Source organism: Merops nubicus, unplaced genomic scaffold, assembly GCF_000691845.1.
Source record: "Merops nubicus isolate BGI_N331 unplaced genomic scaffold, ASM69184v1 scaffold13312, whole genome shotgun sequence".
Classification (NCBI taxonomy): domain Eukaryota; kingdom Metazoa; phylum Chordata; class Aves; order Coraciiformes; family Meropidae; genus Merops; species Merops nubicus.
In genome coordinates this window covers 37,521-54,004 of record NW_008592941.1, presented here as the reverse complement: position 1 = coordinate 54,004, position 16,484 = coordinate 37,521, and the positions used below count along the sequence as shown (strand labels likewise).

General features: G+C 42.6%; 1 protein-coding gene across 1 annotated transcript in view; it reads right to left on the bottom strand.

Moving 5' to 3' along the window:
• Positions 1-8,577: 8,577 nt before the first annotated feature.
• The window catches only part of LOC103768169 (ubiquinol-cytochrome-c reductase complex assembly factor 1), a gene marked incomplete at its 5' end in the record, with an annotated part of 43,445 nt that continues 35,538 nt past the window's right edge, over positions 8,578-16,484 (bottom strand). Inside the window, 3 exons of the mRNA XM_008935306.1 lie at positions 8,578-8,712; positions 11,320-11,433; positions 12,892-12,969. Coding sequence (XP_008933554.1) covers positions 8,578-8,712; positions 11,320-11,433; positions 12,892-12,969 — 327 coding nt within the window. The remainder of the gene's footprint in view (positions 8,713-11,319; positions 11,434-12,891; positions 12,970-16,484) is intronic.

Below are 16,484 nucleotides of genomic sequence, written 5' to 3'. Positions count from 1 at the left end.
GCAGGAATCTCAGCACAGCTCATGTCTTCAGCTACCACAGACTACAAGAGCAATAGCTTGTGGGTCTTTTAGCATTTTCATGGAAATCCTTCAAGGACATTCAAACTTCTGAGTGTGGTGCTGTGTGAATGACAATACTGTCCACACGCTGTGTGTTTCGGGACTAGTTAACTCCATCTTCCCAAAAGCATCATGGAGCTATTCCTGGAGAAATAATACAGGCAGACTTTAATATGTGATTGAAAATGCTGTGTCAGGAACACCCAGCCAGAACACAATGCAGCACACAAAAAAATTGTGCACAGGAGGCACACAGGAGTCCCCAGACTGCAGTGCAGATCTCCACACCCTGTTCAGCTCACTTACCCTGGAGCTACTAGTCTCCACAGAGGCTAACCAGAGAATGAAGAACTGGCTAGATAGTTGATCTACTCACCTAGTAGATTAAATTCATCCAGGCTAAATTAAGTAATCTAAAAGCTGAATGACTGCTTTCTAATACACTGGGCTATAGTCAATGGAGAGAGACAGTCATGCCTAGGTGTGAGCATCCACGTTCAGACACTAGGTTCTAAGTCAGCTGGGATGGATCCTGTCTGCAAGGGACTACCCCTGGAGTGAGACTGTTACTTTAGATTGGCTATCCAGCCTATAGATCCCTGAAGTCATAACAAACCCTTACCAGGACTACGCAAACTCCAAGAACAGAGGCAAAGATACATTTAATCAGAAAATTTAAGTTGCCTGGCAGAGCTGTGTTGCAATGCAGCACGCAGATGCAGTCAGCAGCCACGGACAGTTGATATGGGACAAAATTAAAAGTAAGCATAGAAGTGTTACAGGTGTAAATAAGTGTTAGAGCAGCTTGAAGAACAACTTTAATTTAAAGTGTGAGATGAGAAACCTTTTGGCATTTTTTGGGAAAAAAACAAAGGGAAGGGGCTATAACATGATGGGCCTTTTTCTGGAGCCACTTTGCCAGGCTGATAATGTGACCCTGGTGATAACATAGAAGGGTAAGGTCACGCTACTTTTTGCTTTCCTAAAGAGCTGAAAAGTGTGAATTTTAAAGAACTCATCAAAACTAAGTCAGCTAAACAACAGCTGCTGATTCAGTAAACTCATTTCCACTGTCTCTAACTGGTGGTTGGTAATGATCTACTCTCCCTCCATTAATTTCTCATGGACCTCAGCAGATGAAAGCACAGAGGATGTAAACATCTCCAGCAGAGCTTGTCAGGCTGGGCTTCTTCAGTGTTGGTGGGGAGAGGCCGAGACTTGTAGGGAGTCAGTTACCTCACCCTGCAGCAGATATCTGAAATAGGTCGGATGAAACGTGCCATGAAAGGGCTTAGCTCTCTCCACCAAGCATAAGGAACACCAAAGCTGCCCAAGTCAGTGACAGAGATTTACCTGGAGATGAGACACCTAACATTAGATAAGAGGGTATCTTGCCCCTGCTGTCTGGCAAAGAGATAAATGTCTCCAATTGGCATTCCATAGACTGATGGGCCAACACAGGATGTGGGAAACACATCAGTCAATTTTTGACAGCTAAAAGCTGGAAATGTTGTCTACTGACCTTCTGCAATCGACAGAGGAAGATTAGGGGGAAATTCCCTCTGGCTAAATACACACACCGAGTCCCACTTCCAAGTCAGTGTTCCTAGACCACTGTACTCTGGCTGATACCTCAGCTCAGTCAGGATGTAAGCATTAGGCAATACTTCATTCTTGTGGCCCACTACAGATGTTCTTGGAATTCGTCAAACGTGAACACCTTGCCTGGGCTTTCCACAAAATGTACCTGCTCCTTCCTCTTCAAGCACAAAATGGAAGAGACCCTGCCAGCTTGCTTTCACAGTAGTACCATTCTTGGAGGGCACTTACCTGTGAATATGAGAAGCCAGATTTGCTTTTTTCCTCTCCTCTTTATTTCAGACTGAAATCCACATCCTCCCCCACAAAACATCATGGTGCTCAAACACACTTATCCATAGGCATTTCTGGAAGGCAGCAGCATAGCAACGTTCCACTGTGCAGAGTTCACTGGCCAGATGTAAACAGCAAGCACAATTGGATGAGAAAAGTCCATATTTTAATCACTGCACTGAAAATCGTGTCAGCACTGAACTCACAAACAGCCGTGCAAAGTCACACTCCCCAGGTTTTTGTCTGAAGTTCCTGACCATGGCATTACAGAATCTTTCTTCCAAGCACAGTGGCAGCACACAAATTCCTTGTTTCATTTTCTCCATTTGTACGTTAAGACTCTTCCAAATGAGGAGAGAGAGAGACAGTTTTGCCCAGAGAGGGCACTGGACATCAGTGGCCAGCTCTAGGCCAAACGAGCTAACGGCCAGTGATGGCAGGAGGCAGACAGCCCCACCCCCTCTGCTTGTTCCCCTGCTCAGCCGTGTGCCCAGCACGCAGGTTCTTTCCAGCTGACAGTCTGAGGTCCCTACCACCCCCATAGCACCCAGGGAAGCCAATGCATGGCCATGGAGGTGCTCTGGTGGCACTTGGAGTTCCAGCCCTGAGTCAGTCAGGGTGCTGCTTCACAGCTGTCATGAGAAGGACCACAGTGTGCCTCTTCCCTAGGCTGCTGCCCTGTGCTGAGCAGGTGAAAAAGCACTTTCAGACACTTCCTCCTTCTCTGCTTCCAGAGGAAATACACAGAAATAGAACTGGGCATTGTAATGTCAATGGGTCTAGTTACTAGCCGGAAGAGGGCATGAAGGGAAGGATGTGGGACAATGAGCAAAACCAGGCGCCTGGTTTTGACAGGATGTGGAGGAGCCCAGGAGGCTGGCAGGTAGGATGAGGAATGAACAAGCCCAGCTCACTCTTTTAGTCAGTGATGTAATTGTTAATGAAGGCTTTGCATGTGCAAGACTTCATGCTTCCTAAATAAGCATGAAGGAGTTCTTACCTCCTGGGAGAGTGCAGTAGCATGCCTACACTGACAGGATCCAGGGTCAACAACATGTTGCAGGGTCCTCTTACACAAACATACCTGCACAAGACAGCAGGAAAAGTACAGTAGGCCCTTCTGATCGCTGCACTTGCACACAGGAAATTGTTTACAGCAGTCTGCCCCAGGTCCCTCAAGCAGATCTAGTGCCACACAACCTAAACTCCCTGGGTGCTCCCAGCATACCCCTTCTGGAGCAGCCACTGCAATGTGAGAGCAGAAGGTGGAATAACACTGCATTCCAGCTCTGCATTCCCAGTGGAAGGATGAGGCCTAAATATCTCTTCTGTCCCACAAATGAGCAGAGCAAGCTGTTAAGCAGGTTGAATGACTGTAAGCAAAACAAGTACTCCCTCAACATGTTCAGCAACCTCAGGAGGAACACACGTACAATGCACAGGACAGCCCTGAACACACGATGAGGGGGCAGCATTAAAAAAGAGGCTCACCAGAGGAGTCTGGGAAGGATCAGGAGAATATTAATATGCAACTGCACTATCATAGTGCAGGAGGCCAAGCAGCCCTCAGCACCAGTGGGTGTTCCTCCCTTTGCAGGCAGGGAAGTGGGTGCTTCACAAGCACAGCATAATTGTCTAAGCAGCAGAGCCTCCCACTCACTCACACTGAGCCTCAGTCTTTCCTGGGCTCCTGTGTAAGCTCTGTCCTTTCCTCGACTTCTCAGACCTTCAGGAAAAGACAGTGCTGAGGGTCAGGCTGTGCAGACACAATATGCCCAAAAGATGGAGATATTGCTCCCTAAGGCATGCCACAGAGTGCTAGAAATACCATCACCCAGACCTCTGGAAGAGGTGTTGACCGTAGGACACCAAATGCCCAGTCAAGTGCTGCAGCACTGAAAGAACAGAACATGCAGGTTTCACACAGTCTCTTGGAGGAAAAAAGAGCAAAAAAGTCTTGATTAGAGTTATTTATAGAAGATTACTTATACAAGACAACAGAGATCAGACAAAGTGGGGCAAATGGGATGGGATCTTGTGCAAGCTGGTCTAGCAAGAGGTGTCCCTGCCCATGGCAGTGGGGTTGGAACTAGATGATCTTTAAGGTCCCTTTCAACCCAAACCAGTCTGTGATTCTATGAAATGTGAAGAGGCAGATGAGGACAGAACCCTGTACAGGTGAGTGTCTACCAAGAAATTAGCAGCCACCATCAGCATCCAAAAAACCACCGTGTACTAATCTAGGAGCACAACCAAACATCTGCACTGGGATCTGAGAAGCTGGAGAACGTCACAAGGGCTGACTGCTGCATTTGTGGCACAAGTCTATTAGCAGAAGAGTTAAAGACACTCAGTAATTTCTAGGTAGTAATGTAAACATTCATGACTCCCAACACTGGTATTTTCACCATCCTTGAAGGCAGCACACACACTCCAGTTTTGGAGCTCATGCTGTGATGAATTGTTCAGTGTAACTGTAGAGGGGATCGATCAGTAAACCTCTACAAATGCTCCAGCAGTACTTCAGCACATCTCTGGGGTGCAGACAACATTTGCTACATGCTCAGGATTCAACTGGTCAGACAAGAAATGCTACAAGTAGACTGTGCCAGGTCTATGTTGATTTGAGTTCTGAAGGAAGATCTATTCTGCAGGGGTTTGGAAGTAAGAGTGTGGAAAAATGGCAGAGTGGGCTCAGAGTATGGTATGGCTGTCAGACTGTTGAATACAAACCCACTTTCCCCAGCTAAAAGCAAATGTCAGCAATCACTTGGACATCGACGAGCACTTTAGAACACATGGCTGAGATGTTGCCCTGTGTTACTCCAGCACTGCTTTGTTACAAGCCTGTGGCCTTTGTGTTAGTGTGCTGTGGATAACGGCCCTGTGCGTGTGTCCTAAGCACTGAGCTAAAAGGTGACTGCTCCTCAAAGTGGTGTCATGCAGGGGAACATCACAGGGACCATGCTTGCAGAACCAGTCACCACCCCCTCCCAGCCAATGCTCAACCTCCCACAGCTTTGCCGTTCTTCATCTATTCTACATTCATCTGATTTCAAGCTCTAGTAGAAAGACTTGCTCTTACTCTGTCTCCAGTTTCTGCTTACCTTGTTTGCCAAGCCAAAGGCAGGGTAAGTGAGACAGGCCAGTAGTTAAGTCCAGCTGCTATGTTAGAAGCAGCAATTCTGACTGGAGGGTTCAGTGTGGCAGAAAAACACTTCACTTTGTAGAAGGCGAGGACAGAAGTCATAAATCTGGGATGTAGTAAGCACCCATTAGCAGAGCTTAGGTACTTGGACAGTACAGGAAATGTGGAGATCAAGCATCCCGTTGCTTCAGCACTTCAGCAGTAAGAAGCAGGAGAAAACCATGACATATAAATACCAAAACATGGTGTGAACACAGAAGCCAAAATGACACAGAAAACCATTTAACCACCTGAAATACAGAGTAGGCACCAAAGAGTACCAGGTGGCTCCCTCTGCACTCCAAACCATCTCAGAGTATCAATATGAAGCAAGAGACTTCCCAGGTCTGATGCTACAGGCAGAACACAAACCTATTCTCCCAGTACTGCAAAACAGCAGAGATGGAAGTTGTTAAGCACTGGAGCTTCTTTTTTTGCTTGCAGAAACAAAGCCAAGATCTGGTTGAAAAGATGAGTGCTTCCTACAAGCTCATGTCTCTTAATTGTAAAACAGCTGGTAAAGTTGTGGGAATAAGTCCTTTGGAATAATAAGTGAAGTCCAAATTCCATACATGAGACAGGGTACCAGCTCGGATGATAAAGTGCTCAGCCTGGCTCCTTCCAGAAGAAATATGCATGCATATATTCACTTAAAATACACTCAATGTTCCCAAGCCAATATTCCAAGACCAGTTTCAAAAAGCCCAGCAGCATAAAAAAAGAACTGTTCATGAGCAAAATACCTTCAGTCATTCCCTCTGCAAAACCTCAAAAATGGGAAAAAATGGGCTTTACAATGCTTGGTTGAAAATACCTGTGTTCTGCTGCACTTAAAGCTCTGCTCACTTTTAATTGCTAATCCTTGCTGCTGTAATGCTTGCAAGGCACAGATTTTGCTACTGGAAATGTATTCTCTCTCAAGGACTCTAAATTCTAGTTGTAAAGATCTCTTCCTATATCAGATATTGGCAATGGCATGTTTCTAGCCTATTAGCATGCACTCTCAAGAGAAAGAGGGATCAGTCATATTCTAGAACCAAATCCTGTCTCCAGGTAACTGATGGCTGAGAAGCAGCCTTCTCTTCCACGGAGCCTCCAGTGTGTTCTTCCTCTCTTAACAGATGACCCTTTTAACTCAGACAGTTTCTGCCCTATTCTCTTAACAGGCCCCACACACTTATGTCCAAAACACACCCCGACTGCTGGCTCAGCTCTCACAGCAGGGTGCTTGAAGGCATGTTACAGAACAAGCAGCCAGCCATGATTATGGGTCTTTATTCTCACATTGATAAGAAGTGCAAAAGCAGATGCCAATGACCACAGTTTGGCACCATGATTTCTGGAACCTCCTGCCCATAACCATAGGCCAGAGCTGAGTTTTGAGCACACGGCTGCCCCATGCACAGGGTACAGAATGCATTGTCACCTCCAGACTAACGGCCCCATGAATGCCACCAGCTTGCTGGATTCCCAGCATCAGCTCCACAGACAGCACACAATCCCCAACCCCTGTGCAGCACCAGGTTGGGAAGTGGTGTACTCCCAGTCCTGTGTTCTCATGGCATGGATAATGTGAGTCCAGGTTTAAATTACGTAGGAAAGGGGTTAAAGTTTAAATGACTGTTTTGTATATGAATTAATGTACGTAGCTTTGAGCCAAAATATCTACCATTAATTTTTCCACCTATTTCAGGAGCAGTAAGATACACAAAGTAAAGTTTATTTTGGTACTTGGTATACTTCACTCTCATTAAAAATAAATTAATCAGCAAATTCTTACACAGCTCAGCCTTCTTTTATGTAAATATAACCCAGCTGTAATGAATTACAAGGTGTTATTATCTCACACACAGTGTATAATACTTCACACAAGAGGTTTCTCTGCTTAGCTCAGCTTTCAACAAAAGCATCTTAAATAAACTGCAAGCAAGTTGTTTGGTCTGTAATGTTTTCACAGAGAAGGGATACACCTCACACATAGAGGGTTTCTTTACATGACTCATTTTATAACAAGTTAAACTGAGGAAGTTCACCTTGGAAAAAAAAAAAAAAACACACACACCAAAATGCCTTTTTTATATACAGAAGGTTCCCTAAGAGAAGATTAAAAGGGGAAAAAAAAAAAAAAGGCAAGTCAGTGTTTGGGAGCCTATAATCTGCATCCCACTGCTCCTTACACAGAGAAGGGATGTCAGATATACCCCAAAACACACAGTATGAAGTAAGCAACTTCAGAAGGAGAAACAGTTACAGCTGGGCACAGTCACACTTTCACCAGATTATGGATTCAGAAATTAAGGATTAGTTTCACAAAATAAGGATTATCACCTTCAACTTTTGTTTAACTGTTTTATTAGGAATGAGTACTGATACTATAGGGCTTAAGAATACCAAAACCACACATGGCAGAGAAAACACACACATCAATTTTACCCAGACTGACGTTTATTATTGACCAGAGTTTTAGACAGGAGAGAAATGAAAACTGGTTTTGTCACTGACCTGGAAATAGCCTGGTGAACTATCCACCTACACAGCACACCTCAGCCTCTGCTGACTTCATGACTGGAACTCTGGCTCCCAGAACTACTGCCCTGGTGTAATTTGCCCACACAGTCATATGAAGTTTTCACTGGGTTGACAGGTCTTGTCAAAAAGCCTATGCCCACTGCTTTAGGGAATGAAGGACAGCATAGTTCTGACCCAAGACAGGAACAAGGATGTTCTTTTCATAAAGAAATTCTTGGACTACAACTCCAAAAAGAATCTGGAAATGTCAGAAAGGCAGACTGAAATAGCAAGTACTCTCAGACAGCTTTTAGTGACAGCCCAGACATGTTCTGGACTTTATTCTCGTTAAGATGGCCATAGAGGATTCTGGGGACCAGGCATTAGTCTTTGCATTCTCCTATCCTTGTGCAACAGAGCAGAGAGATCCTAAACAAGGATTTTCACAGGACCCTTGAGAATCTGTTAAAGCAATTCTTAACTCCACTAAAGCAAAAACGGATATTTCCATCTTAATACCAGCCTTTCAAAACACGTTATCAATACGCAAAGCTCAGATTTGCATCCACAATCATTCAGTGAGCAGAGGAACCGTCGTGTCTCTGTGTTCTCCAAACGAGGCAAACGACAGAAATGTCTTCTGGAGATAACTCTAAGTCATGGTAAAATATCAGGTTTTATAAGGACAGAAGGTAGGTCTTTCCATTTGCCAGCAAGGAACACTCAGTGCCATAAAAAGGACAGAGCTTCTCAAACCAACTAGCATTTATTTGCAGGTAAATATTGAGAAGAAAATGGTTGTCTGGTTTTCTATTCAGGCACCGTGGACAGGATATCTAATTAAATATTCCATTTCCAATGCGGACTTTCCTTCCTGATCCCAGAGCTTCAGCTCAGAACAATTCCAGGCACGCTTCCCAAACGGACAGCAAGGTCAGGCGTGGGTGCTCTCAGAGCCCCTCGTCGTTGTACACAGGGGAAGGGGGCTTGAGGATGCTGCGGGCGTCGCGCTCCACCAGCGGCCGCCAGCTCACCTCACCCGTCAGCAGCAAGTCCTCCCCGCTCAGCGCGTCCAGGTGCTGCACCTGCAAGGACAGGGCATTAGTGCAAGGTGTCCCTTCACCCACCCACTGCACTTTGCTGTCTGTCTGACACAGACCTAACGAGGTAATTGATGCAGTAGTCATGGAAAGGCCAGGAGATAAGTATCTGCAGACCTGCTGGAGTTAACTGCGTAAGGTCTTCTGCTAAGACCTTAGCTAATGCTTCCTCTGAACGTTCAGCAACAGGATAAAGAAGAGTCAGGCAAACATGAGTCATTTTATCTTCCCAGCAGTTAATTCAGATGACACACTGCTAACTCCATCATCTACGTGGAGTGCCCTCATAAAGGTGGTTTCACATAGACAGAAAAGGCTGACCAGCAGGGAACACCTGAGATTTATAACATAAAAGCACATGAGCTGGAGCAGACGAACACGGAACGAGCACTCATTCTTGCAATACAAGAAATACTTGGGATCAAATGAAATTTTAAGGTGCAATGTAAGCAAAATAAAAACCCTCTTGCCACACAACATAGGGTTAACTTGCTGTCACGGGACACTGTAAACCCAGGGAGAAGCAGAAAGAAAATGTTCATCAGGGGTCAGTAAAAGACGAAAGCACCACCTCTGGCTCAGGATGTCTGTGAAGCAGATTGCTAGGAAAGCTGACCAGGGGAACAGGACACATGCTTGCTCTGTTACTATATTCTTCTTTGGCATCCACTGATAGCCACTGTTAAAGACAGGATCAGCAAGAAATCACGGGAAAAACCTTGTACACAATGCTTACTAGGAATAAAAGACAGTCTGAAAAGGAGTTTCTCAGCAGAGGAAGGAACATGTCAATGGCCACAGAGGGTCAGACCAAAGAGCCACCTAAGCACAATCTCCTGTTTCTGATAGTTGTCAACAGCAGATTCCCCAGAAGAAGTTAAGTACACGGCATGCATCCGATGTTATGTTCCTTGTTCATTTTCCCTCCCCCACAGTATCTGTTAGTTTGGGGATTTTGAGCCTGAAGTGGTTGCTGTGGATTTAATAGCCCTGGACAGACTTTTCACAAACTGCCAGTGGCTTTGAAGCCCACAACCAATTGTAGCATCCCAAACGTTCTGTGGCAATGTTAAGCCCCCATGTTCTTTTATCAGTGAACAGCCCTTTCTTGCTCACCTTTCATACATCTTCAAGATCTCCCAGAGCTGTCCACTAACTGGACGTAGCAAACGTACCAGTTACTAATAAAGAAGCTGTTTCATGTCATCCTTACCACTCTTCTTTGAGCCTTCTTCAGTTTATCTTTATGGTTGGAACCCAAACCATACACATTATTATACACAAGATTACCACGGATTTTAAAACTGGCATAACAACACTACTTTTATCCTCTATTCCACCCGTCGTAGCTCTGAGTATTTGTTATATTTTTTAAAAACACTACAGAGTGCTGAGCTGACATTTTGATAATATAGTTATGATCTCAAGGTCTCATCCTGTGTAGTAATAGACAGTTTAGAGCTCATCAATATATACGCAAAGCTTGGGCCTGTTTTCCTCAAGGGAACCACTGTAGAGCTGTCTGCAGGAATGACCTCTCTTTACAGAAGCTGTGCTCATTCTTCCCCACTGTGCCACATTTATCTGTGAGCACTGTTTCCTATTCAACTGCTGATACCTTCTGTCCTATCCTTTGCTTGAACATACAGAAATGTGACAAGTTTCCCATTTGGCAACCAACTGTCCCAAATTAAACACTTTTTATATGTGTTCACTCCCTGCTGATCTTCAGTTTCAAACTTTCCTACATACTTACTAATGTTAAGCATAAGCAGGCTTAAGCAGTAAATTAAGTCTATTCCTCCTGAGAAGCCCTCTAGAATTCCAAAAGTGTCCTCAGTCCCTTAGAAAATTCAGTGGTTTACTTCCCATGCCACTTTGTCAGACACACACTGAAATGTTGTCTCTCCAAATTTCTATCTGGTCCTGAGAACAGTATTGGAAACATTACAGAGAATACTATTGTGGAGGTTCTGGTCTTCAATTTCCTGTCCAACAGCCTACACTTCCTCCAGAACCTCTCTCACCCCTTTCTTGTCTTTGGTACCTACCTGGACTCTATCACACCAAGGTTTCCCAGAAACCTGACTCACAAATCTCCCAGAGGTTGACAGGGCAAAAATAACTTGGCATTGTTTCCTCTAGATAATAATGGAAAAAAGCCTAAAGAATTCTGGAAAACAAAACCTTTTACTTTTCTCACAAAGACCATCAGGAGATTTTCATGCTTTGCGTGACATTTCATTATGAAGAGGATTTCAACTCCACAACATCATTTACCATTCTACAAGTTGCAGCCCGTTTCTGACACATTTTGTCAAGTCCCTCCACAGCACAGCTCCTGGAAAGGATTAGCAGGATTGCTCTCCATATTCTGTGAATTTCTCTGCGACCATTTTTCGTCAAACTGCAATAAATATCACCCACTGTTTATATTTTTTTTCATTTTTCTACTTAAAAGTAGTCCCTGAATATAAAAATCAGTTATATTTATGAGGATAACTGAGCTACACAGTAGGCAAGGAATAAAAAGGGACAGTTACTATTCCAGAGAAGAGAATGCAGGGAGGTTGCAGCAGGAGCTGCACGTACCTGTTTGCGCACGTACTCGACGAGTAGCTCCAGGTGCCGAGGGTCCTCACAGTTCCTGTTGAAAAGGTTTCTCCAAAGAGCTGCTGCCAGAACGTGATCATCAGACAAGATTCCCTAAAGGAAGTACAGGAGGGGATTAAAAACTGCATGTGAGGAGGGTCTGAACACAAGACAACCACGTTACCCTACTTGGCAATGAACAGCATTAGGTGACTCAAAGCCCACAGCTGCTGTGGAGTGTACGTATGAAAAGGCATCAACATCACTTTCACAGAATGGAAAAAACAACCCTGGCCTTAAACTAAGTCACAGAGCAGCCTGGAACAAATACTATGGCGAGTTAATTTGGAAAAAAACTAGATCAGGGTGTTCCTAATGTAAGAGCTGATAAATGCATTTCTGTGTTATGAAGCCTTTACCATAAAGTTTTTGGCCTTGGAGAGATGACAGCCAGCACCCCACAGCATTGTGTGAAGCCATGACACTTGGAAAAGAAAAATTAAAAGGTATTTAATACAAAGTTGCATAAATGTAGCCAGGACCTGGCTATTATACTTTGCTCTTCTATTTTTCATTCTAAATGAGAAAGAGAGAACTTCTCATCATCAAGAACTGTCTAGACTTTTCTGGTTAAATCTAGTATTAAATTTGGCTTACACAAGAATCACATCCATGAGAACTTTGTCTAAATTCTTCTTCACTTTTACTGTCTTTTTAGATTGTGTGGTGTTATCACCATAGTCTTTTAACTTGTGTCTTCTGCTGACACATTTGCCAAAGGCAAAAGAGGACTTTAAAATACTCAGTTAAAAATCAAAAAGGTAAACATTTGTCTTTAATTGGAACATTTTATTTCCAAAAAGAATGTCAACAAAAAGAGAAGAGAGAAAAAAGAGAGAGAAAAGAGAGAAAGAAGAAAAAAACCCCAAACATACAGGCAGACACATCTTGGCTGTACATAAAACTAGGTAAAAGGCCTGTATGCACAACACTGTCCATGACTCTATTAACATCTTGCAAAAGTAAACTTTGTAATGAAAATGACCATGCAAAAAAACATCACTGTGAATAAAAGCATCTGAATGGCAGCACCCACTAGACCTAAAAAAATCTTACTAAAAGATTATGTAATTTTCTTCTAGAAAGTCCTGCAAAGACTTGTGCAGAGTGGTGCTTTCACCTCCCCATATTATTAGATACTTCCTAAAAATACCCTCTCACACAGACTCCCTATAAATACTCTCTTTGCTTTCAAAGTATAGCTGAGTACAATTGGATTCACAGGGAGGAAGTGATTTATTGATGGCCAAGCAGTGACAGCAAAGCAGTACAAAGAGTATCCCTCCTTCCCAGCCCTATAGTTTAAATCAATACACTGTGTGCTTTCTTTTTTCTTAGAACTACTTTAATCCAAGGCATAGGATATTAGCAATAACTAAGAAGTCTGCTTCCATAATGTAACATGTCTCCAAAGATATGTACAGCAAATGTTTTACCCCTCTGAAGTACTGTGTATTCATTAATTAGATGGTCTACTTGTTATTGCACATTCTCTGAAACCATCCTTCTTACCTCATCATATCCAAATAGAGCTGCATAGAAATTTTGTACCATACTTCTTAAATCTTCCTTTAGAGCAACAGAAGTAATCTGAAAAATAAAGCAGAAAACCATCCATACAGGGCCTAAGAGGAGGTGATGAGAAAACACTATCACCTTCACTCTGAGTAGGCAAAGAAGAAAGTGTCTTGTCCCAGAGAGGTTAGGGTTTAGCTGCAAGAAATGATGTTAGTGCAGTCAAACATTCTAGAACAACATGCAATACAGCTCCATTAATTCTGTACACAACAGTGTTACTCAGAATATATGAACAGCAGAAAAATCCTCAGCCAACAGCACTGATGTATAACTAAGCTACATGAGTGGTGAAAAAAAAATGCAGCTGGGGAAAGGTTGAAGGAGAGGCTGTCCTTTCAGTGGCAGCATAGGCTAAGATAAGGCTCTTCTGTGTTTTAACTGTTAAGCAGGTTTTGCAGACCTTGATTCATTCACACAGGTCTTTTAGAAGCTGGAAGGTTTTGCAGCTTCTTTCCTAAAGCATGGACTCCAGAGCTGGACATTCTATTACAGCAAAAGTACTTTAATGCTAAAGACAGTGGCACCATCCCTGCCACTACCCTTTACTTACCTGTCAGTATGGACCCTCTCATTCAGGAATCAGATAATTCTGTTTCTACAGCATCTCAGTAGAAGCTCAGACTTACTCGGTTTTGACTAGGACTAAACTTCATTCAGAGTTTGTAATGATCCAGCTACTCCTCCCCATGCTGTACCTGAGAAGCAGTCCAAGTTCCAACTGCTAGGTCCAGACTGATGGCTCACAGAAACTGTCTATTCCTTCTGCCTGTAATTTTTACTTCTACCAACAAAATGGTTTAATAAACAGTTCCTCTCCTGAGGACTAAGCTACACTTCAACTGATAAAGCTTCTTCTTTTTATTGACTCCCATGAGAGATGTAAGAATTTCTTTTCTACACATCTCACATACAACTGAAGTATAAATGACATGGATAACTATCTCCATAGCTGCATACTAGCAGGACACTTAAGTGACTGCATCTTGGAGACAGGTTTTACAAAACAGAAGCTGCAAACAGGAATACAGGGCAGGGCATCAGTACTATGGAATAAGCATAGCTGTCTGCTCTACAGCTTATCACCCTTACAATACTGTGAACCACATGTCCTAAATGCTGTCTTGCTATCCTTAAAAGTACTCACCTTGGTAATTATGCAACAGCTTTTCTATCAGAATATGAGTTAGTTTTTGCCATGCTAGCAAATCTCCAGTTTAAATATTCTTCCATCAAACCACTATCTTTCTTCATCTGTTGATTTTTATAGAAACGTATAAAGTGCTAACACAAGGAAAATTCCTTTTATGTCAGTTACTCATATTTTTCCACTAATATAAACTCTTAAAATTCATGCAGATATTTTATAGGCTATCAAGATTTGGAGACTGGTTATTACTGAATGTTAAAAACCTTAAGAAATCAGAGGGTTAAATGATGACTGCAACTTCTGTAAGGACTTAATTAAATTTTTATTGAGTACATAAACTATGATGTCATTTCTACCCAACCATGCTCAAACTTTCTATGCATGTCAGAGATCGTGGTTTTTCTCAATAGAACATACTTCTAAATAAGCTGCACTTCTACAGCTCTAATAAGGGGGAGCAGGTCTCATGTAACACACTCAATAAATTATCCTTCCATTTTAAATAAACAAATTCCATGAGTTATTATATATTTGCCACGCACTTTTTATGACATAATAAAAATGTTACCTCAAGGATTACTTAACACATACTACAAATGTTACAGCAGGCAACTGCAAGGGGCAAAGAAAACAAATAGTCCCATTACAGAGACAAGTCCTGGACTATCCCTGGGGAAGCAGCTTTCTATACTAAAAACAAAGAGCAGCAGCTTTAAGTTAGCAAGAAATAGACTGATAAAGGAGATAACCTAGCTAAATAAAAATGGCAATAAATGAATCTTAAAAAGACAAAGTTTAAAATCTAAAATATTACTTCAGGGATAGAGCAGTATCTTAGACAATAAAATTACGTTAAAATAATATTGCAGTGTCTGAAGAATACAGTCAGTACTGCTTAAGTACAAGCACTGTAGGAGAAATTCCTCCTTTATAAAACAAGAAAAATGAGTAAATCCAAACCAGCATTTGTTGGAAATGCTGCTTCTTTTTAAGCTGGCCCATGTTCTTATGCTAGTAAGTTTCCTGATCTGGTTGGTCATGATTCTGCTGGCTCTTCCAGTTTGTCATGAAGAGGAAAAACTGATAGGCAATTCCAAGTGAGCAACTGCTAGTAACATGAAAAAAAATCTGTAACATCTGGAGTTTTTCTGTAGACTTAGCCCCTTTGCCTTCTTTGGAACAACCCATTGTTCCAGAACAACCAGAACAAATCTATATACCAACACCTAAACTGACACACAGAACTCCTAGTTCAAAAGCAAGGGATGTATTTGGGTACGTCTCTCACATTTACAAGACCCTTAAAAAAAAAGAAACGTACAGCTAACGTATCTTCCTACTACATGTCACAGCTTTTCATTGAAAGACTCCATGATCCCACATTCTGCCTGCAAGATGACTACTGCATTTCCATGATTATATTGCAGTAAGAAGCCTTGTCTCCAGCTTCAATGAGTTTAGTATGTCTCATTCAACAGCCAGCTGCTGAGGCTTACTGCTGTATAATCAATTCTCAGTTTAAGCTTTGCATTCTAGCAAGATTTCTAAGAAAGTAAGACCACATATGCTGGATATGTATGAAAATACATATGTATGGGTACAGTTTTTAATGTGAAAGCTGCTATGGGATTTATCCCTATTAAGTGTCTTTTGTTAGATTCAGAGAATACTTTTGTAACGAGTCTCTTCCTGATCCCCACCTACCATGCTTTAGTTTACACTGCACAGAAGTCTCAGTGTGCACAAAGTGGAAAACATGCTCTAATGTGCTCTACTTCCGCCTGTAAAGAGAAATTCAGTCCACAGGATCAGCCCTGGACCACTGCAGAGCAAAGACCATCCCCATGGAGTAGGGATGCTGCATCACTGACTCTCACTCTCCTCTGTGCTCCTTTCAGACCACGCTAAATGCTAGTGTAGGCATAGCTGTGATGCCCACAGGCTACACTATTTGGAAGCACTTCAACAGGAGTTTCTTTCTGTTACTGCTTTTGCCAGCATGTGTTGCACCCTTAAGCTACTTTAACACATTAATCCATCCATAGACTATAAAGCCAGAAGGGACACTTCTAACTGCACCATGTACGAGTGCTAACCATTGAATTTCATGCAGAAATTAATCTCTTTAGGCCATAAGTTATGGCTGAACTAGACTTTTTTTATGAAGACATTTCAGCCAGAAGAAGTGATTAGATCATAGAACCTGACCCTCTGCGTATCACAGACCATTACATTTCACAGAGTTCCCTCTGTACTAAGGTCAGTGAGCTGTGCTTGGCTAAAGCAGATCACCCTCACAGTTGAACATGTGTATCTCATTTCATATTTGAATTTTCTGGCTGAAGTTTCCACCTCCTCATTCTCATTATACCATTCCTGC